This window comes from Gorilla gorilla, chromosome 16, assembly GCF_029281585.2.
Source record: "Gorilla gorilla gorilla isolate KB3781 chromosome 16, NHGRI_mGorGor1-v2.1_pri, whole genome shotgun sequence".
Taxonomy (NCBI): Eukaryota; Metazoa; Chordata; class Mammalia; order Primates; family Hominidae; genus Gorilla; species Gorilla gorilla.
The window spans coordinates 71,869,659-71,893,641 of record NC_073240.2 but is presented as its reverse complement, the minus strand read 5'-3'; the positions used below and the strand labels follow the sequence as shown (position 1 = coordinate 71,893,641).

At 37.9% G+C, this 23,983-nt stretch overlaps 1 protein-coding gene across 4 annotated transcripts in view; it reads right to left on the bottom strand.

The window, feature by feature from the left end:
- Positions 1-1,216: 1,216 nt before the first annotated feature.
- Positions 1,217-23,983, bottom strand: part of LRRC49 (leucine rich repeat containing 49) — a 198,132-nt gene continuing 175,365 nt past the window's right edge. For all 4 annotated transcript variants that reach the window (XM_063698671.1, XM_031002242.3, XM_055363653.2 and 1 more), the window contains 2 exons: positions 13,981-14,134; positions 1,217-1,905 (listed from right to left, as the gene is read on the bottom strand). In XM_063698671.1, the coding sequence (XP_063554741.1) occupies positions 1,702-1,905; positions 13,981-14,134 (358 nt within the window). In that variant the 3' untranslated portion in view covers positions 1,217-1,701. The remainder of the gene's footprint in view (positions 1,906-13,980; positions 14,135-23,983) is intronic.

The following is a 23,983-nucleotide window of genomic DNA, read 5'->3' as shown; positions in this document are numbered from 1 at the left end:
AAGCTCAATGTATTGGGTGTTTGCTGTGTGCCAGGCATGATGAGAAATGCTTTACATGCATTGTTTCTTTTGATTCTCATGACTATCTTACGAAGTGTGTGCTATCAGGAGGAAACTGAGGTTACACACTAGTCAGCTGATGGCCTAAGTGCCAAGATGAAAAAACCAGGACAGGACAGGCATGGTGGCTCACACCTGTAATCCCAGCACTTTGGGAGGCCGAGGCGGGCGGATCATGAGGTCAGGAGATCGAGACCATCCTGGCTAACATGGTGAAACCCCGTCTCTACTAAAAATACAAAAACTTAGCTGGGCATGGTGGCGGGCACCTGTAGACCCAACTACTTGGGAGTCTGAGGCAGGAGAATGGCGTGAACCTGGGAAGCGGAGCTTACAGTGAGCCAAGATCACGCCACTGCACTCCAGCCTGGGTAACAGAGCAAGACTCTGTCTCAAAAAAAAAAAAAAAGAAAAAGAAAAAACCAGGACAGCCTTTTAAGGCTATGATCAGAAAAATGGTAACCTGTTAAAGTTAAGCACGCCTTTTGGGAGAAGAGTAATCAAGAGATCTTAAGGATGTGGGTCTTTCTCAGAACCGCAATAGCAGCTTACCTAGCTTCCTTCCAGGTGTCTCTGCATGTCTCTGCATGTCTTTGCTGTCGTACATCTTCTAGTCCTGTTTTCCCATATCCTGGTGGTCCTGCTGACATAATAGCTGCTAGGTAAAATCTAAGCAAACCGAAAAATTCCTATTTATTGACTAAGATTGTTTTTCTGAAGTGGCATCATCTCTAGCTATGGTAATAGGCTCCTACTACCCTTCTCACCAGCATGAATTTGATCTTCAAATGAAATTTTAAAAATTAGAACCCTTCACTCATGCATCCCTAATACTTCTGAGACACAGGTACACATGCATGTCTATTAAAAGAGCATCTGAGAGCTAACAATGGAAGGAAACATCTTTCAGAGAAGCAGATTTACTGATTTGTAACAGCATTTTATAGTCATTCAGGATCTCCTAAGACAAAACATTTTCTTCCTATCCCAGTTTTGACTCATTTTCATATTCTCTGCCCATAGTGATTCCCAGGACCTCCTGTGGTTCCCTGAGAATGCATTCCTAGAAGAATGGGGCATCCTCCATATAGGTGAATAGCAAGAACCGTACCTAACTAAAGAGGAACATACAATAAATATGACAATTCTGACTGAATTAAGGAGGCAAACATACTTTATTTTGACTAATTTGTTAGTAAGTTTATTCTTCACTCATAAAAAGAACATATTTTTGGCTTTGAAATCATGACATAAAATAAAAAGGGAAATAACTGAAAATTATCAGCTAAAAGTAGGTAGATGCAGCTCATGCTGAATCATCAGCAAATACTACGTGCTTTGGGCTATAGCAGGGCACCAATCAAAGCAAGAACCAAGGATGCAGTGCCACGCCATCTCTGAAAACTGCTTAGTTCCCAAAGGTTGTTTGGTCATCACATACAGGAAATTAATCCTTCCTTTCTCCTGCTTTCCTTCTTTCCTTCTTAACTTTTAGCTATGAGAACAGTGGGCAATAATGCTTTTATACTAGTCTTTCTAGTTTATAGGATAGTGTTGTTGTTGTTTTAACATGTATAGCCTGCATATTTTCAACCTTCAAAAAATAAAACTGCCAAAATCAACTGTAACTAAAGGCCATTTTTATTTTTGGTCTGTTATCTGCTGTAGGCAGAGCTTCATATAGGAATTTTTATTGCGAATTTCTATGACTGCATCCCTAACAAGCTCAATGAACATCTGTGGCCAAAGCTTCTGCAAAGCCTCATTTTTCATGTTGATTTCTGTGGCTTCCTTCACAAGGTCTTCTATATATGTTTTACAGAATTTCTTCTTTTCCTTTATTTCCTGTTAAAAAAAAAAGAAAGTTTTGCATTAAATCATAACTAATCCAAAATTCAAAGCAACAATTAGCTGAACCACAGAAAATTGAAATAATTTACTCTGACCCCCTATTCCTCCCCCATCTACTCCTCAGAGCAGGAATTCTTTCCTAGTCACTGCTGACAGAGTTCTGCTTGAGTAAAGATAACAACAAGGGCCTCAGTACTTCTCAGTCTACTCCTACCTCTGTTGGACAGCTCTGCTAGAAAATGTGTTTCTTTACTGGAATTGTTGAATCATAACTACTATTTCTCCTATCTCAGTTCAGGTCATTTAGCTCACACAAGTCAGCTGAATGCAGACTCAAAGATTCCTGTGGTAAATGTATCAGGATACAGATAGTGACAATTTCAATTGGTATGATATTAGTTAATATCTATGTAATACTTTAAGTATGTATACTCTGAATTTACCCTCTATTATGGGAAAGCATAAAATGGTACACTACACTGACTTATGCAGCCTTGACCATTTGGAGAAAGTTGGGGGGAAGTGTACAATTAGGAAGAGTAAACATATAGAAACCTGGGACCCAGGACATTGCCTTCTAAAGAAACAGGTCTCCCACTCAACTTCTGGGTCTGGCAGTGTGCAAATGAAAAACCTGGTCCTAAACACAACAGAGGAATTTTGGAGCCGAGGATATTTGAATATTGTGCCCCAATTTCATCACAGAGACTAAAACAAAGTGATTTGGTTTAATGCAAGAATTTAACATTTGTTTTGGCTATTGATACTTCTGAAGAGTATCAAGGCATAATCATGGAATGTATAATATATATGGAAGAATCAATGTAACACATCAGATAATCAGAATTACAAGGGAAGTAATGCACATCAATGAAGAAGGAAAGTAATAAATGTCAATGAGACAATACATTTAACTACTAGAAAAAGGATCCATTTAAATCTCCAACTCAAGTCAAAACACCAAAATAATTTCAAGATAAATTAAATGAGCTAAATTTAAAATATCATAAGCCAGGCATGGCAGCTCACATCTGTAATCCCAGCACTTTGGGAGGCCAAGGCAGGAGGATCGCTTAAGGCCAAGAACTCAAGACCAGCCTGGGCAACATAGCGAGACCCCATCTCTACAGAAAAACAAGAATAAAAAATTTAGCCAGGTGTAATAGCACATGCCTGTAGTTCCAGGTACTCGGGAGGCTGAGGTGGGAGAATCGTTTGAGCCCAGGAGTTCAAGGCTACAGTTTAAGCTATGATCATGCCATTGCACTCCAGCCAGAGTAACAGAGTGAGACCTTGTTTCTAAAAAAAAAAAAAAAAAAAAATTGGCCCGGTGCAGTGGCTCACACCTGTAATCCCAGCACTTTGGGAGGCCGAGGCGGGTAGATCACTTGCGGTCAGGAGTTCGAGACTAGCCTGGCCAGCATGGTGAAACCCCATCTCTACTAAAAATATAAAAATTAGCCAGGGTTGTGGCACATGCCTGTAGTCCCAGCTACACGGGAGGCTGAGGCAGGAGAATTGCTCGAACCCAGGAGGTGGAGGTTGCAGTGAGCTGAGGTTGTGCCACTGCACTCCAGCCTGGGCGACAGAGCAAGACTCTGTCTCAAAAAACAAAACAAAACAAACAAACAAACAAATGAAATCCTAAAAATCACAGATAGTGTCATTAAAATTATACCTACAAAGATTTCTAGGAAGTCCTAGCCAGAACGGTCAGGCAAGAGAAAGAAATTAAAAAGCATCTAAATAGGAAAAGAAGTCAAACTATCTCTCTTTGCTGACAATATGATTTCTATACCTAGAAAATCCTAAAGACTCTGCCAAAAGGCTCTCAAATTGAAACAATTTTAGTAAAACTTCAGGATATAAAATCAATGTACAAAATTCAGTAGCGTTTCTATACACCAACAACATCCAGGCTGACAGTGAAATCAAGAACACAATCCCACTTACAATAGCCACAAAGAAAATGAAATACGTAGGAATACAGCTAAGAAGGTGAAAGACCTCTACAAGGAGAACTACAAAATACTGCTGAAAGAAATCAGAGATGACACAAATAAATGGAAAAACATTCCCTGCTGATGGATTGGAAGAATCAATATCACAAAAACGGCCATATTGCCCAAAGCAATTTACAGTTCAATGCTATTCATATCAAATTCCCAATGTCACTCTTCACAGAATTAGAAAAAAAATTCTAAAATTCATATGGAACCAAAAAAGAGCCCGAATAGCCAAAGCAATCCTAAGCAAAAAGAACAAAGCCAGAGGCATTATGCTATCTGACTTCAAACTATACTATAAAGCCACAGTAACCAAAACAGCTTGGTACTGGTAAAAAACAGATACATAGACCAATGGAACAGAATAGAAAACTCAGAAATAAAGCTGCACACCAAAAACCATCTGATCTTCAACAGGGCTGACAAAAACAAGCAATGGGGAAAGGACTCCCTATTCCATAAACGGTGCTGAGATAACTGGCTAGCCATATGCCGAAGATTGAAGCTGGACCTTTCTTATCTTTCACCATATACAAACATTAACTCAAAAGGGATTAATAATTTAAATGTAAGACCTCAAACTATAAAAATTCTGGAAGACTCTTCTTGATATTGGCCTTGGCAAAGAATTTTTGGCTAAGTCCCCAAAAGCAATTGCAACAAAAACAAAAATAGACAAATGGGACTTAATTAAACTAAAGAGCTTTTGCACAGCAAAAGAAACTATCAACAGAGCAAACAGACAACCTACAGAATTGGAGAAGATATTTGCAAACTATGTATCTGACAAAGGCTTAATATCCAGAATCTATAGGGAACTTAAATCACCAAGCAAAAACCAAATAACCCCAGTAAAAAATGGGCAAAGGACATGAACAGATACTTCTCAAAGGAAGACATACAAGTGGCCAACAAGGATATGAAAAAGTGCTCAGCATCACTAATCATCAGAGAAATGCAAATCAAAACCACAGTGAGATACCATCTCACACCAGTTAGAATGGCTATTACTAAAAAGTGAAAAAAAAAAACAGATGCTGGCGAGGCTGTGGAGAAAAAGGAACTCTCATACACTGCTGGTGGGAATATAATTAAATTAGTCCAGCCACTGTGGAAAGCAGTCTGGCGATTTCTTAAATAACGTAAAACAGAGCTACCATTTGGCCCAACAATCCCATTACTGGGTATATACTCCAAAGAAAATAAGTCATTCTACCAAAAAGACACATGCACTCATATGTTCATTGCTGCACTATTCACAGTAGCAAAGACATAGAACCAACCCAGGTGCCCATCAATGGTAGATTGGATAAAGAAAATATAGTATATATACACCATGGAATAGTAACTACATAGCCATAACAAAGAGTGAAATCCTGTCCTTTGCAGCAACATAGATGGAACTGGAGGCCATAATCTTAAGCAAATTAATACAGAAACAGAAAACCAAATGCTGCATATTCTCACTTATAAGTGGGAGCTAAGCACTGAGCACACATGGAAGATGGGAACAACATAAATATGGGAACAACATAGAGGGTGGTAGGGGTGTGGGTTAAACAACTACCTGTCTGGTACTGTGCTCATTACTAGAGTGACAGGATCCATACTCCAAACCCCAGCATCACATAATACTCTCATGTAACAAATCTGCACTGTACCCCATATCTAAAAGGTGAAATATTTAAAAATAAAATAAAATAAAAAGATTCATAATAAGAAAAAATGCTTAAATCATAATGTTATGTGAAAAAAATAAAATGTTTTTGATAGGGTTTGGGTTATATGAATGTATGATTTGTCAAAACTCAGCAATTGTACACCTAAGATTTACATTTCAGTATATAAGTTTTACCTCTAAATGGAAAAATTTACAAAGAAAAATACTCTGTAGAATACTGAATCTCAATTAATGAAATGCACGCTGAATTATTTAGGCAGAAGCATACTAATGTCTGCAATAACTGTGAAATGAATTTAAAAAATACAAAGGTAGACTGATGGATGGATAGACACATAGATATGTGATAAAGTAAGTACACTGTATGGTACGATGCTAATAGTTGAGTGTAGGTTTTGGATGTATGGATGTTTATTGTAAAATTCTTTCAACTTTGCTGTATGTTTGAAATTTTTATTAAAAAGTTAGAAAAGAATGCATAAAAACTATTCAAGAAAATATATTGAAGTCTCATTAAGATTGTTTCTGAATTCTTGGCTCACGCCTACAATCCCAGCACTCTGGGAGGCTGAGGTGGGCAGATCGTGAGGTCTGGAGATCGAGACCATCCTGGTTAACATGGTGAAGCCCCGTCTCCACTAAAAAAACACAAAAAAAATTAGCCAGGTGTGGTGGTGGGCGCCTGTAGTCCCAGCTACTCGAGAGGCTGAGGCAGGAAATGGCATGAACCTGGGAGGTGGAGCTTGCATTGAGCCAAGATCACACCACTGCACTCCAGCCTGGGTGACAGACAGAGACTCCGTCTCAAAAAAAAAAAAAAAAAAGATTGTTTCTGAGTTCTGAGAACATTAGTATGTTTTCCTCCTTTTTAATATTTTCTTCTGTTTCCCAATGCTTATAATTTTTTAAATTAATTTAACTTATTTTTTGGAGACAGGGTCTCACTCTGCTGCCCAGGCTAGAGTGCAGTGGCATGATCTCCGCTCACTGCAACCTCTGCCTCCCAGGCTCAAACGACCCTCCCACCTTACCTTCTCCAGCAGTTGTGACCACAGGCGTGCACCACCACACCCAGCTAATTTTATTTTTTGTAAAGATGTGGCTTTGCCATGTTGCCTAGGCTGCTCTCAAACTCTTGAACTCAAGCAATCCACCCACCTCAGCCTGCCAAAGAGCTGGGATTACAGGCATGAGCCACCACACCTGGCCCAAATGCTTATGATGTTTAAAATAAAATATGTTTTAAATTCCTGATTAATTAATGTAAGTTAACAATAAGTCCAACCTGCACTAACTTTCCTTGACAGAGGCATATTTTAAGAATTTTCTTATGACATACAAGGCATCTCTAAGCAATCAATCACCATTCACGGGTCAAAATGCTGATTTGATATAGTCATGTACTAAAACAATAGGTCATAGATTGACCAGTCTTAAAAGTATGTACAGATTTTGATGTGTGATAAGCAACAAATGGTTCCAGCTGGCCTCTTCTCTGAAGATCTTCCCTCACTCTGAAATACTATAGTCTGAACATTAGCCACCTATACTAAGTTAGCTTGTTGATGAGAACAGAATGTAGCTGCTCCCTTTTCGCACTCAGTAAATCTGGACTACATAGGAACTCCTACAAAGAAGGACAAGTGTGAGTCACTAGAGATCAGCAACTAAAATGAGCAATATTTTACAAGCAATGCATTTACAAGTAGAAAGCATAGAGCATATTTAGTGAATGCTTCTTTTACAGATTTCCAAATTGCTTAAAATAGGATTTTGAATTAAAAAGACAAAATTCTATTATTAAGATTGGAAGATTTTTTATAATAATTTAGGGATAACAAAAATTAAAACAATTAAATGATATATTTTGTTAAATCATTTATGTATTATACAAATGAAAATAAATTCTTCATAACTGGCACAGTATAATTTACAGTGCTTTAAAATTTTCTGCTATAGTTACTTCCACTGTTTCTCTAGGAACATGTTGATATAGAATTATATCTGCTATAATAATCCTTAATTTAGTAACTGTGTTTGAAAGCATTTCTACTTCATGATTTCTCCTCTCCTTCAAGCCAACTATTCTGCATCTCCTTACAATATGCCCTATAAGTCATCAGGTGTCTGCCAGGATGACTCACTGTGCCTGTCCAGGATGATCCCATTGAAAGCACGTTAGAGATACCTCTCTTGCCCTGACCTGTCAAGGAGTTGTTGCTCCTTGAGTAATGCTTTTTCCATTCCCAAATGCTTTCATATACTCATCTCTTTTTGTCTCACAATATCCCTGTGGGATTCATAAAGCAAGTATTTTACAAGTTCAATTCTGATGAGATAAACTATATACAATATTGTTTACATTATTTCATTAAACTAGAATTTTGTTATTATGAAGATGGTTTGGGAAAAAGAAGATCAACAGTGGGGTTTGTTATAGAGCAATTTTAACTATAATGGTACTTGTATTAGGATTTAATCCATATCTCCATTTTATAAATGGGAAACAAGGTCTATAGAGATTGAGAGATCTGCTCAGGATTAAGCATCTTCTATTAATACTTCCATAGAGAAAACTCTCTAATCTAGTCCTTGAAGAACTTACAGTCTAGTTGGGAGATGGCCTGCACATATAAAAAGTCAACTAAAAACATAAAACAGTAGATACATGCCGAGTAAAACATTCAGACAGCAAATTACAAACAGTGTTCAGAAAAGAGAGAGCCCTTTGCACTAGGGTGGTCAAGAAAACTTGAGAGAGCACCATGATATACTGTGAACGTGTCCAAGGTCAGAATTAGGACTCCATTCTAGAGGCAGCTCAGTCAATAATTCAACGTGACCCTCAGTAACTCATCTGAGTTTCCAGTTTTCCTCATCTAAGAATAGGATTAGATTCTTTAAAGTCCCTTTCAGCACTCTGATTCTATGTCCATCTTAAATCTTTTTTAGATGAATCAGGAGAATAGATGGACAACTACCAAGCAACAGAGTTATGACATGTATAATGAAAGGGTCTGCTTAACCTGATTTGTGAAGAACTTACCTCAATTAATTTTCTCAGCAACTCAGGATGTATGGAAGAGAGACTGAGCACTTTGTGCTGCAGTGATTTAAGTATTTTTCAAAATGTAAGGAGCATGGTATAAGTGAAGGAATGCTGGGCTGTGAGTCGAGAGAGTGATTAAGGGACTTCAGCAAGGTCTTTCAAGTACTCAGAAGTAGAATCAGGGGCTCAAATCCACATCTCCTGATTGTTAGATTAGTGTTTCTTTCCAAATATTTTGGGGCTTCAGATTCCTTCTTTCCTCTTTAAAATTTCTCAAAGCAGGAGTCAACATTCCCTGTCTTTACTTTCTTATAGCTTAATTATTGCTCAAATCACTTTAATCAAGACTCTGCTTACATGACTGCACTGAAGCTATCTGTTTTTAAAAATCTGCATGCCTGTAGTTTCAGCTACTTGGAAGGACAAGGTAGGAGGATTTCTTGAGCCCAGGAGTTCAGGGACAGACTGGGCAACATAGAAAAAAACAAAAACAAAAAACACAATCACCTTGAATGACTGTCCAATTTACCAAAACATTTTCCTTTATAGTTTGTGCATCTATGATGTTAAAAAATCATAGCCAACCCAATCAAGATCATAAAGATTTTCTCTTCTTATTAAAATAAAAACTTCAAACTTTTGCTTTTAATACTTGGGTTTTTATTTGGTCTGGAGTTAATTTTTTGTTGCATGGTGCAAAGAAGGGGTTCAATATGCTTTTCTGATTGAATATCCCATTTCCTCAGTATCATTTATCCCATTAGACTATCTCTTTACAACCACCCTGTTTTAATTGATAGGTATTTATAATATGCCTTAATATCTAATAGTGCTAGCCTTCTTCTCATTGTTCTTTTTTGGAGTTTTTGTAGCTAATTATGTTTATTTTTCCACATGTACTATAGTATCAACTTGTCAAAAAGCCTCAACAAAAAAGTTTTTGGTATTTTCATTGGGATTATATGAAATTTTTAAGTTAAAGAAAATTGACAAAGTTTGCTTGGAATTCTTCTTATCTAAAACATGGCATGTTTTTCCATTTGTATAAATCTTTTGTATGCTTCACTAATGTTTGAAAAGTTTTTTATAGATCCTGTATATTTATTATTAGGTTATTACAAGATACATTATCTTTCTGTGTTGCTACTGTGAGTTAGGTTTTTCCTTATATCTTCTTTCTGCTTGTTATCTGTAATATGGAAGCTGTTGACTTCTGCTATATTACTGAATTTTCTTATAGCTTTTTATGATTTCTAAATTAATATTCTTGGGATTTCCAGGTATTCAATAATATTATCTGCAAATATAAGTTTACTTCCTTCTTTTCAAATGACCATTGATTTCCTTCTCTTGTTTCATTGCATTATCTGTATTGAGAAAAATATAAGTGATATTAGGCATCCTTGTCTTGTTACTTACTTCAGTGATGCACTGGTGTTCTAGTCCTGTCTAACAAATTACCTCAAACCTGGCAGCTTAAAACAACATGCATCTATTAGCTCAGTTTCCATGTATCAGGAACCAAGGCACGGCTTAGCTGGGTGTTCTGCTCAGGACTTCATAAAGCTGAAATGAAGGTGTTGCCTAGGTTGTGTTTATTTCTGAAGCTCAGAGTCCTCTTCTAAGCCTAAGTGGTTGTTGGCAGAATTCAGTTCCTTGCAGCTGTGGGAATGAAGTCCCTGTTTTCTTGTTGGCTGTTGGTCTGGGGCTGTTCTCAGGTCCTAAAAGCTTCTTGCAGTTCCCTGCCATGTGGGCCTCTCAAAACATGGTGACTTATTTCTTTAAGACCAACAGAAAAATCTTTCAGGGAAAGCTTGAATCCTCTCTCTTTTTTTTTTTTTTTTTGAGACGGAGTCTTGCTTTGTTGCCCAGGCTGGAGTACAGTGGCGCAATCTCGGCTCACTGCAAGCTCCGCCTCCCAGGTTCACGCCATTCTCCTGCCTCAGCCTCCCAAGTAGCTGGGTCTACGGGCGCCCACCACCACGCCCGGCTAATTTTTTTGCATTTTTAATAGAGACGGGGTTTCACTGTGTTAGCCAGGATGGTCTCGATCTCCTAACCTCATGATCCGCCTGCCTTGGCCTCCCAAAGTGCTGGGATTACAGGTGTGAGCCACCGCGCCCGGCCGCTTGAATCCTCTTTTAAAGGACTTGCCAGATTAAGTTAGACTTTCTCAGGATGATCTCTCTCTTCATTAACTCAAAGTCAACTGATTAGGGATATTAATCATGTCTGCAAAACCCCTTAACCCTTGCCATATTCCACTGGTTAAAGGCAAGACACAGGTTTTACCTACACCCATGGGAGGGGATTATATAAGGTATGGATACTGGGGTGTGGGGATCACAGAGACCACCTTAGTTAGAATTCTGCCTACTACTAATGCTAATGTTTCCAGAGTTTCCCCATCAAGCATAACACTATGCAATTTCCATTTATCCTATTTATTGAGTTACAAAATTAAGAATAGGTATTGAATTGTGTGAAATTTATTTTCAATGTCTATAGAAATAATCATGATTTTTCACATTAGATCTATTAATTCACTAATATTGAATCTTCCCTGCCTTTCTAGGATAAACTACACTTGGCTATAATGTTTGTTATTCATTTAACGTTCTGCTGTATTCTGGCTGACAATATTTTTAAAAGGGTTTTGCACCAATATTTTTAAATGTGTGGTTTGGCTTTTCTTTTCCTATGCAATACTGGCATTTTTGGAATCAATGTTATGCTGTCTGTATTGAAAACATGGAAGAGTTTTCCTTCTTTTTCAATACTCTCAAACAATTTTAAAATCATTAGAATTCTCTGTTTCTTAGAAAGTTGGTAGATTTTACTGTGAAATCCTTGGTTTGAATGCAGCTTTTCGATATTTTACTAAATTTCTTTAATGTAAATTGGCATGTTTAGATTTACTAAATACAGTTGGCCCTCCATATCCGTGGATTCTGCATCTGTGAATTCAACCAACTGCAGATTGAAAACATTTTTTTAAAACACATCTGTACAGACATTTCTTGTCATTATTCCCTAAACAATACAGTATAACAACTATTTACATGGCATTTGCATTGTAGTATTATAAGTAATCTAGAAATGATTTAAAGTATATGGGAGGATGTGCATAGGCTACATGCAAACACTATGTTACTACATCATTTTTTATCAGGGACTTGAGCATCTGTGCATTTTGGTATCTGCAGGAGGTCCTGAAACCAATCTCCCATAGAAACCAAACACAACTATATACATATTAATTTTTTCACTCATAGAACCAGCTGTATTCAGGAAGAGGAGACATAATCCTGCCACCTTGGCTTTCATTTTCTTCTTTTGGCAACACTAGGAAACCCCTATTGGCCAAAGGATTATGTTCAATCTCTTTCACATTGTTCTCTTACTATCTTTCTGGTCTCATCTTTTAATACTGTCTACCTCAATCTCTGAACTTCCACAACAATGACCTGCTTATAGTTCCTGGCCCTCTCCTTACATGTTTTATACTTCTATGCCTTATTTGCACTGTGCTATTTGCCAGAACTGCCTCTTCCCCCTTTTTAATATAGCTATATTTTATCTTTTAAGACTCATATCGGGCATCATTTTTTCTAAAACCCTACTTTGATCTGGGTTAGTTATCTCTCTATGCTCTTGATAAACTGATTGATACTTATCCGTATATATGTCTATCTCCTCCATTAGAATGTGAGATCCATGAGGGCAAGGACAGTGTCTTTTTATAGCCCCAGTATATTACACAGTGTGTTGTGTATGACAGGTGTTCAATACACGATTTTTGAATGAATGCAAGTATGAATGTAGAGAGTGCTAAGATGAAAAAGGTAGTTGACTTCAAGTATTTGAAGCATTTTCGTAAGGAATAGACTTGTTCTTTTTACTATGTAAGGTGGTACTAGGATCACTAAGTGAAGGTTATTAAGAGGCAGATTTAAGCTTAATATCAGTAAGAATTTATTCATGTTTAGAGTTGTTCTGTGATAGACAACAATGTCATGAAACATTGACCTTTCACACTAGAAGAACCTAAAGTAGAACATCTTGTAGGATACTATTAAAAATAGTCTTGCATTGAGTTTTCAAGTAATTTTCAAGCTGTAATGCTTACAGCCCTATGGGTTCCAAAGAGACACTTCAGGATTGGGGGTGGGGAAGGAAAGGAAAGGAAAAGGAAAAGAAGACCCAATCAAATGAAACTCTGAATTTCCTACTTTTCCTCTATAACAACAGCAGCTCTGTTGTTTAGCTTTCTTCTGATACACTGGGTTTTCAGCTATAATACGGTGGTTTGAATAAAGAGGTCCAAATCTGTTAAAAACATTTGAAAACCACTTGACTAGCCATTTCACATCTACAGTATACACACTTCGCCCTGCCACACACACACTTCTAAATGTTATATCTATATATCTAGAGATATGTATGTAGATATTGAAAGATATCTATTATATATCAATCGTATAACCTGTGTGAGGGGATCTATAGATATACTCATATCTGGATATAGATGTATCACCTCATACAGCACCTTGCACATGAGTCATAGATGCTCAGTAAATGTGTTTTCTCTTTCTTGTTCTTTTGCCCCTTTGTTCCCTCAAAATCTCTTGAAGGATCGCAACGTCGTATTGTTATGTAGATAAGTTGTTTCTTCAGCTTTCCTGTGAGCTCCATCAAGGTAAATACTACATAGTTTTCTTCTTTGTAGTTCCTGCAGCACCACAACATTGTATTCCCCTATACAAAACACTCTGAACCTCTCACCACATAAAACATAAAGGTTTAGTTACCATTTTCCTGGCTAAGTAGCTATATTAGGAATAGAACAAGTTGAAATTATATGATTAAGTAATCATTAAAAAATGGTGTAGAATGAAAGATATGAATTAAAACATCAATGGTCCCAGTAAGGAGAACAAAAACGGAGGTCCTGCTGTGTTCTCTGATGGTCTGGCATGATGTGGCTAAGTACCTACAGCAAGCCTATAACCTATTTCTTACATAGATCAGGACCCTTGGTCCTGCTTTGGACTAGATTTTTGCTACAGATTCATGGTACAGATTTGTTTTGAGCATTTTTTTTTTTTCTGCTGAAATAACGATACTGAAACCCTGGGTTCTTCTGCATCTCGGGGCTCTATTTCTCCCTAATTGCCTGGGTACCTACTGTCCCCGGCTTTGTAATATAAGGTTGACAAATATTCCAGAACAAAAAAGTTATCTTAACTAAGGGTAAAATGTACAACCCCCAAATTCCAAGCCATGTGGGATATATCCTGGCATTAGATCGCAAAGATTAACAGTAGTTTTACCTCTAGCTTTTCATTATAAAAGTCTCTTGTAGTATAATTTAATGTAGCACGATTTGTGTTTTCTCCTACAAGTCTTTTGCTGTCATTATTTTCTTCGTTGATAATACCAGGTTTTTTTCCTTTGGATTCTAGTAGATACCGAAATTGCTTTTTCCTGTAGAAAGACAGTAAAGAGATTTAGAGAGTTACTTATCAGACTTACTAAAACATGTCTATTTTTTGTTGACTTTAGAGGGGAGCATATACTTTTTTGAATATATATTTTAATGAGTTTGAGTTTATGATTTATTTGAGTTCAGTTTGGTACCCCAAACTTTCTACTAATTAAGCTATTCAGCCCCAATTATTTTTTCCATAACTACTAATCATCAATGAAAATATGTCTCAAACGTTTCTAAAATGAAAAAACTCTCCTTTAATAAAAATCAACACAAAAATTAATCACAGAGCACAAAACAACCCAAAAAGATATAGTAGGTCAAACTTTCAAAGTCTTTATGTCCCATAAAACATGCTAATTACCACTTATAAATCACACAAATGGTTAATAATTCCATTATGCAGCTTGGTAATATTACTGATAGCTAGAAAATGGAATGGGATCTTGGCTTAAGTTTAGGCAAAACCAAAATAACCCGAAAACCAAAAACCTCCAATTGTGAGCATATCATGGCAAGATTCTAGGAGGGGTTAAATATTGAAACAAGAAGCCTCATTTGATTATGAAGAGGAACATACATCGTGCTCATAGTATCACTTACAGGGCCATCAGCCATGATTCGTCCTCCATGAAGGTGGATTTTTGGTTTCCACCACTTAGGGTGTCTCAAAATGATACTACTACTTTACTGTGAACTGTGTACTGAAGATTGAGGGCAGAAGAGGAATATAACTTTTTTAAAAATTTATTTTTCTCTGATCTAAAAGTATAACACAATAATTTTAGAGATTTTAGGAAGTGCAAATTTGAAAAGTATAAAGAAATGGATAAAAACCACCCATAAGTTTTCATAAATTAATAATGTTCATATTTGAAAAGGTGACCTACAGAATGGGAGAACATTTTTGCTATCTATCCATCTGACAAAGGGCTTATCTAGAATCTACAAAGAACTTAAACAAATTTACAAGAAAAAAACAAACAACCCCATCAAAAAGTGGGCAAAGGATATAACAAACACTTCTTAAAAGAAGACATTTATGCAGCCAACAGACATATGAAAAAATGCTCATCATCACTGGTCATTAGAGAAATGCAAATCAAAACCACAATGAGATACCATCTCACACCAGTTAGGATGGCGATCATTAAAAAGTCAGGAAACAACAGATGCTGGAGAGGATGTGGAGGAATAGGAGTTCTTTTACACTGTTGGTGGGAGTGTAAATTAGTTCAACCATTGTGGAAGACAGTGTGATGATTCTTTGAAGGCCTGGAACCAGAAATACGATTTGACCCAGCAATTCCATTAGTGGGTATATACCCAAAAGAATATAAGTCATTCTATTATAACATATACATGTATGTTTATTGCAGGGCTATTCACAATAACAAAGACATGGAATCAACCCAAATGCCCATCAGTGATAGACTGGATAAAGAAAATGTGGAATATATATACCATGGAATACTATGCAGCCATAAAAAAGGATGAATTCATGTCCTTTGCAGGGACATGAATGAAGCTGGAAACCATCATTCTCAGCAAACTATCACAAGAACAGAAAACCAAACACCGCACGTTATCACTCACAAGTGGGAGTTGAACAATGAGAACACATGGACATAGGGAGGGGAACATCACACACCAGGGCCTGTCAGGGGGTGGAGGGCTAGGGGAGGGATACCATTAGGAGAAATACCTAATGTAGGTGACGGGTTGATTGGTGGAGCAAACCACCATGGCAAGTGTATACCTATGTAACAAAACTGCACATTCTGCACATGTACCCCAGAACTTAAAGTATAAAAAAAAATAAATCTTTAAAAAAAAAAAAAATGTTCACATTTGACATATTTTGTTGCAAACTTCTTCTATAAATTTTTGTAAAAAATTAAGATTATACTAAACATACAACTTTGTATACTGTTTTCACTTAATGCTATATAAATATTTTCTGTATCATTAAAAATTATAATTTTAATACCTGAATAAAAATCAATTGTGATATATATCACAATTTACTTAATTGGCTCCTCTTATAGGATAGTTACATAGTATAATTTTCTCACCTTTGTAAAGAAAAAAATGAGTAACATATAGATCTTTATTTCTATTTATTTTAAGTTCCAGGATACCTGTGCAGGATGTGCAGCTTTGTTACACAGGGAAACATTTATCATGGTGGTTTGCTGCACCTATCAACCCATCACTAGGTATTAAGTCCCACATGCATTAGCTATTTATCCTGATGCTCTCCCTCCTCCTGCCCTCTGGTAGGCCCCAGTGTGTATTGTTCCCCTCCCTGTGACCATATGTTCTCATTGTTCAGCTCCCACTTATAAGTGAGAACATGTGGTGTTTGGTTGTCTGTTCCTGTGTTAGTCTGCTGAGGCTAATGGCTTCCATCTCGATCATCCATGTCCTTGCAAGGGACATGACCTCATTTCTTTTTATGATTGCATAGTATTCCATGGCATATTCCATGGCATATCCATACCACAATTTCTTTATCCAGTCTATCACTGATGGGCATTTGGGTTGATTCCATGTCTTTGTTATTGTGAATAGTCCTGCAGTAAACATACATGTACATGTTATAATAGAATGATTTATATTCCTTTGGGTATATATCCACTAATGGAATTGCTGGGTCAAATCGTATTTCTGGTTCCAGGTCTTTGAAGAATCACCACACTGTCTTCCACAACGGTTGAACTAAATTACATTCCCACTAACAGTGTAAAAGCATTCCTATTTCTCCACATCCTCTCCAGCATCTGTTGTTTCTTGATTTTTTAATAATCGTCATTCTGAATGGCATGAGATAGTATTTCATTGAGGTTTGATTTGCATTTCTCTAATAATCAGTGATGTCAACCTTTTTTTCATATGTTTGTTGGCCACATAAATGTCTTCTTTTGAGAAGTGTCTGCTCATGTCCTTTGCCCATTTTTTGATGGGGTTTGTTTTTTTCTTGTAAATTTGTTTAAGTTCCTTGTAGATTCTGGATATTAGGCCTTTGTCAGATGGGTAGCTTGCAAAAATTTTCTCCCATTCTGTAGGTTGCCTTGTTTGCTCTGATGATAGTTTCTTTTGCTGTGCAGAAGCTCTTTAGTTTGTTTAGATCCCCTTTGTCAATTTTTGCTTTTGTGGCAATTACTTTTGATGTTTTCATCATGAAATCTTTGCTTGCGCCTATGCCCTGAATGGTATTGCCTAGATTTTCTTCTAGGGTTTTTATAGTTTTGGGTTTTACATTTAAGTCTTTAATCCATCTTGAGATAATTTTTGTGTAAGGTGTAAGGAAGGGGTCCAGTTTCAATTTTCTGCATATGGCTAGCCAGTTTTCCCAGTACTACTTATTAAATAGGGAATCCCTTCCCCATTGCTGGTTTTTGTCAAGTTTGTTGAAGATCAGATGGTTGTAGATGTGTGGTCTTATTTCTGAGATTTCTATTCTGTTCCACTGGTGTATGTGTCTGTTTTGGTACCAGTACCATGCTGTTTTGGTTACTGTAGCCTTGTAGTATAGTTTGAAGTCAGGTAGCTTGATGCCTCCAGCTTTGTTCTTTTGCTTAGGATTATCTTGGCTGTATGGGCTCTTTTTTGGTTCCATATAAATTTTAAAGTAGTTTTTTTCTAATTCTGTGAAGAATGTCAATGGTAGTTTAATGGAAGTAGCACTGAATCTATAAATTGCTTTGGGCAGTATGGCCATTTTCATGATATTGATTCTTCTTATCCATGAGCATGGAATGTTTTTCTATTTGTTTGTGTCCTCTATGATTTCCTTCAGCAGTGATTTGTAGTTCTTCTTGAAGATAGAACAAGCAGTTCTCCTTGAAGAGGTCCTTCACTTCCCTTGTTAGCTGTATTCCCAGGCATTTTATTCTCTTTGTAGCAATTGTGAATGGGAGTCCATTCATGATTTGGGTCTCTGCTCGTCTAATATTGGTGTGTAGGAATGCTTGTAATTTTTGCACATTGATTTTGTATCCTGAGACTGCTGAAAAGTTGCTTATCAGCTTAAGAAGCTTTTGGGCTGAGACAATGGGGTTTTCTAGATATAGGACCATGTCATCTGCAAACAGAGACAGTTTGACTTCTTCTCTTCCTTTTTGAATACGCTTTATTTCTTTCTCTTGCCTGATTGCCCTGGCCAGAACTTCCAATACTATGTTGAATAGGAGTAGTGAGAGAGGGCATCCTTATCTTCTGCTGGTTTTCAAGGAGAATACTTCCAGCTTTTGACCATTCAGTATGATATTGGCTATGGGTTTATCATAAATGACTCCTATTATTTTGAGGTACGTTCCATCAATACCTGGTTTATTGAAAGTTTTTAACATGAAAGGATGTCAAATTTTATTAATGGCCTTTTCTGCATCTATTGAGATAATCATGTGGTTTTGGTCTTTAGTTCTGTCTATGTGATGAATTACGTTTATTGATTTGCCTATGTTGAACCAACCTTGCATCCCAGGGATGAAGCCAAAGTGATGGTGTTGAATAAGCTTTTTGATGTGATGCTTGATTTGGTTTGCCAGTATTTGATTGAAGATTTTTGTATTAATGATCATCAGGGATATTGGCCTGAAGTTTTCTATTTTGTTGTACCTCTGCCAGGTTTTGGTATCAGGATGATAATGGCCTCATAAAATGAGATAGGGAGAAGTCCCTCCTTTTCAATTGTTTGGAATAGTTTTGGAAGAAATAGTACAGAATAGAAGGAACCAAGAGGGCCAAATAGGAACAGCTCCAGTCTGCAGCTCCCAGCGAGACCAACACAGAAGGCGGGTGATTTCTGCATTTCCAACTGAGGTACCCAGCTCATCTCATTGGGACTGGTTAGGCAATGGGTCTAACCCACAGAGGGTGAGCAGAAGCAGGGTGGGGCATCACTTCACCTGGGAAGTGCAAGGAGCCAGGGATCTCCCTCCCCAAGCCAAGGGAAGCCGTGAGGGACTGTGCTACCCTGCTGGGTTACTACACTTTTCCTATTAATTTGCAATCTGCTGATCAGGAGATTCCCTCATGTGCCTACATCACCAGGGTCCTGAGTTTCAAGCACAAAACTGGGCAGCTGTTTGGGAAGACACTGAACTAGCTTTAGGAGTATTTTTTCATACCCCAGTGGCGCCTGGAACCCCAGTGAGACAGAACCGTTCACTCCCCTGGAAAGCGGTCTGAAGCCAGGAAGCCAAGTGGTCTCATTCAGTGGGTCCCACTCCCACAGAGTCCAGCAAGCTAAGAACCACTGGCTTGAAATTCTCACTGCCAGCACAGTAGGCTGAAGTTGACCCGGGATGATCGAGCTTGGTGTGGGGAGGGGTGTCCACCATTACTGAGGTTTTAGTAGGCAGTTTTCCCCTGACAGTGCTAAGGAGGCTGGGAGGTCTGGGCTGGGCATGGCAAAGTGACTCTGGCCAGACTGCTTCTCTAGATTCCTCCTTACTGGGCACGGCATCTCTGAAGGAAAGGTAACAGCCCCATTCAGGGGCTTACAGACAAAATCCCCATCTTCCTGGGACAGAGCACCTGGGGAAGGGGTGGCTATGGGCACAGCTTCAGTGGATTTAATTGTTCCTGCCTGCCAGCTCTGAAGACAGCAGCTGATCCTGACAAGAGGGATTCTCCCAGCACAGTGCACGAGCTCTGCTAAGGGACAGACTGCCTCCTCAAGTGGGTCCCTGACCCCCGTGCCTCCTGAATGGGAGAAACCTCCCAACAGGGGCCAACAGACACCTCATACAGAAGAGTGCTGGCTGGCATCAGGCCAATGCCCCTCTGGGACGAAGCTTCCAGAGGAAGGAGCAGGCAGCAATCTTTGCTGTTCTGCAGCCTCCACTGGTGATACCCGGGTGAACAGGGACTGGAGTGGACCTCCAGCAAACTGCAGCAGACCTGCAGAAAAGGGGCCTGACTGTTAGAAGAAAAACTAACAAACAGAAAGCAACATCAACATAAAGGATCCCCACACAAAAACCCCATCCAAAGGTCATTAGCCTCAAAGATCAAAGGTAGATAAATCCACAAAGATGAGGAAAAACCAGCTCAAAAATGCTGAAAATTCCCAAAACCAGAATGCCCCTTCTCCAAATGATTGCAACTCCTCCCCAGCAATGGCACAAATCTGGACAGAGAATGAGATTGACAATTTGACAGAAGTAGGCTTCAGAAGATGGGTAATAACAAACTCTTTTAAGCTAAAGGAGCATGGTCTAACCCAATGTTCTTGATAAAAGGTTACAGAAATTGCTAACTAGAATAACCAGTTTAGAAAGGAACATAAATGACCTGATGGAGCTGAAAAACACAGCACGAGAACTTCATGAAGCATATATAAGTATCAATAGCTGAATCTTTCAAGCAGAAGAAAGGATATCAGAGATTGAAGATCAACTTACTGAAATAAGGCATGAAGACAAGATTAGAGAAAAAAGAATGAAAAGGAATGAACAAAGCCTCCAAGAAATATGTGACTATATGAAAAGACCAAACCTACGATTGATTGGTGTACCTGAAAGTGAAGGAGTGAATGGAACCAAGTTGGAAAACACACTTCAGAATATTATCCAGGAGAACTTCCCCAACCTAGCAAGACAGGCCAACATTCAAATTCAGGAAATACAGAGAACACCACTAAGATACTCCTCGAGAAGAGCAACCCCAAGACACATAATCCCCAGATTCTCCAAGGTTGAAACAAAGGAAAAAATGTTAAGGGCAGCCAGAGAGAAAGGTCAGGTTACCCACAAAGGGAAGCCCGTCAGACTAACAGTGGATCTCTCTGCAGAAACCCTGAAAGCCAGAAGAGAGTGGGGGCCTATATTCAACATTCTTAAAGAAAAGAATTTTCAACCCAGAATTTCATATCCAGCCAAACTAAGCTTCATAAGTGAAGGAGAAATAAAATTACAGACAAGCAAATGCTAAGGGATTTTGTCACCACCAGGCCTGCCTTACAAGAGCTCCTAAAGAAAGCACTAAATATGGAAAGGAAAAATTGGTACCAGCCACTGCAAAAACATACCAAAATATAAAGACCAAAGATACTATGTAGAAACTGCATCAACTAATGTACAAAATAACCAGCTAGTATCATGATGAGAGAATCAAATTCACACATAATAATATTAACCTTAAATGTAAATGGGCTAAATGCCCCAATTAAAATAATCAGACTAGCAAATCAGATAAAGGGTTAAGACCCATCAGTGTGCTGTATTCAGGAGACCCATCTCACATGCAAAGACACACATAGGCTCAAAATAAAGGGATGGAGAAATATTTACCAAGCAAATGGAAAGCAAAAAAAGCAAGGGTTGCAATCTTAGTCTGTGATAAAACAGACTTTAAATCAACACAGGTCAAAAAAGACAGAGAAGGGCATTACATAATGGTAAAGGGATCAATGCAACAAGAAGAGCTAACTATCCTAAATATATATGCGTCTAATACGGGAGCACCCAGATTCATAAAACAACTTCTTAGAGACCTACAAAGGGACTTAGACTCCCACACAGTAACAGTGGGAGACTTTAACAGCCCACTGTCAATATTAGACAGATCAACAAGACACAAAATTAACAAGGATATTCAGGATTTGAACTCAGCTCTGGACCAAGCGAACCTAATAGACATCCACAGACCTCTCCATCCCAAATCAACAGAATATACATTCTTCTCAGCGCCACATAGCATGAATTCTAAAATTGACCACATAACTGGAAGCAAAACACTCCTCAGCAAATGCAAAAGAACAGAAACCGTAACAGTCTCTCACACCACAGTGCAATCAAATTAGAACTCAGGATTAAGAAACTCACTCCAAACTACATGGAAATTGAACAATCTGCATGGGACTACATGGAAATTGAACACTCTGCTCCTGAATGACTACTGGGAAAATAGTACACAACTACATGGAAATTGAACAATCTGCTCCTGAATGACTACTCGGTAAATAATGAAATTAAGGCAGCAATAAAGAAGTTCTTTAAAACCAATGAGAACAAATAGACACATACCAGAATCTCTGGGACACAGCTAAAGCAGTGTTAAGAGGGAAATTTATAGCACTAAATGCCCCAAAACAGAAAGCTGGAAAGATATAAAATTGACACCCTAACGTTACAATTAAAAGAACTAGAGAAACAAGAGCAAAGAAGTTCTAAAACTAGCAGAAGGCAAGAAATAACAAATATCAGAGCAGAAATGAAGGAGATAGAGACATGAAAAACCCTTCAAAAAAACCAGTGAATCCAGGAGCTGGTTTTTTGAAAAGATTAACAAAGTAGATGGACTGCTAGCCAGACTAATAAAGAAGAAAAGAGAGAGGAATCAAATAGACACAATAAAAAACGATAAAGGGGAGTTCACCACTGATCCCACAGAAATACAAACTACCATCAGAGAATACTATAAACATCTCTATGCCAATAAACTAGAAAACTTAGAAGAAACTGATAAATTCCTGGACACATACACCCTCCCAAGACTAAACCAGGAGGAAGTCGAATCTCTGAATAGACCAATAACAACTTCTGAAATTGAGGCAGTAATTAATAGTGTACCAACCAAAAAAGCCCAGATCCAGATGGATTCACAGCTGAATTCTACCAGAGGTACAAAGAGGAGCCGGTAGCATTCCTTCTGAAACTATTCCAAACAACAGAAAAAGAAGGACTCCTCCCTAACTCATTTTATGAAGCCAGCATCATCCTGATACTGAAACCTGGCAGAGACACAACAAAAAAAGAAAATTTCAGGCCAATATCAATGATGAACATTGATACAAAAATCCTCAATATAATACTGGCCAACTGAATCCAGCAGGACATCAAGAAGCTTATCCAGCATGATCAAGTTGGCTTTATCCCTGGGATACAAGGCTGGTTCAACATACACAAATCAATAAACGTAATCCATCACATAAACAAAACCAATGACAAAAACCATATGATTATCTCAACAGATGCAGAAAAGGCCTTCGATAAAATTAAACATCCCTTCATGCCAAAAACTCTCAATAAATTGGTTATTGATGGAACATATCTCAAAATAATAAGAGCTATTTATGACAAACCCATAACCAGTATTATACTGAATGGGCAAAAGCTGGAAGCATTCCCTTTGATAACTGTAATGAGACAAGGATGCCCTCTCTCACCACTGCTATTCAACATAGTATTGGAAGTTCTGGCCAGGGCAATCAGGCAAGAGAAAGAAATAAAGCGTATTCAAATAGGAAGAGAGGAAATCAAATTGTTTCTGTTTGCAGACGACATGATTGTATATTTAGAAAACCCCATTGTCTCAGCCCAAAAACTCCTTAAGCTGATAAGCAACTTTTCAGCAAAGTCTCAGGATACAAAATCAATGCGCAAAAATCACAGGCATTCCTATACACCAACAACAGACAAGCACAGAGCCAAATCATGAGTGAACTACCATTCACAATTGCTACAAAGAGAATAAAATACCTAGGAATACAACTTACAAGGGATGTGAAGGACCTCTTCAAGGAGAACTACAAAGAATCAAATAGGAAATAAGAGAGAACACAAACAAATGGAAAAATATTCCATGCTCATAGATAGAAGGAATCAATATCATGAAAATGGCCATACTGCCCAAAGTAATTTATAGATTCAATGCTATTCCCATCAAGCTACCAGTGAGTTTCCTTGTAGAATTAGATAAAAGTACTTTAAATTTCATATGGAACCAAAAAAGAGCCCATATAGGCAAGGCAATCCTAAGCAAAAGGAACAAAGCTGGAGGCATCACGCTACCTGACTTCAAACTAGGCTACAAGGCTACAGTAACCAAAACAA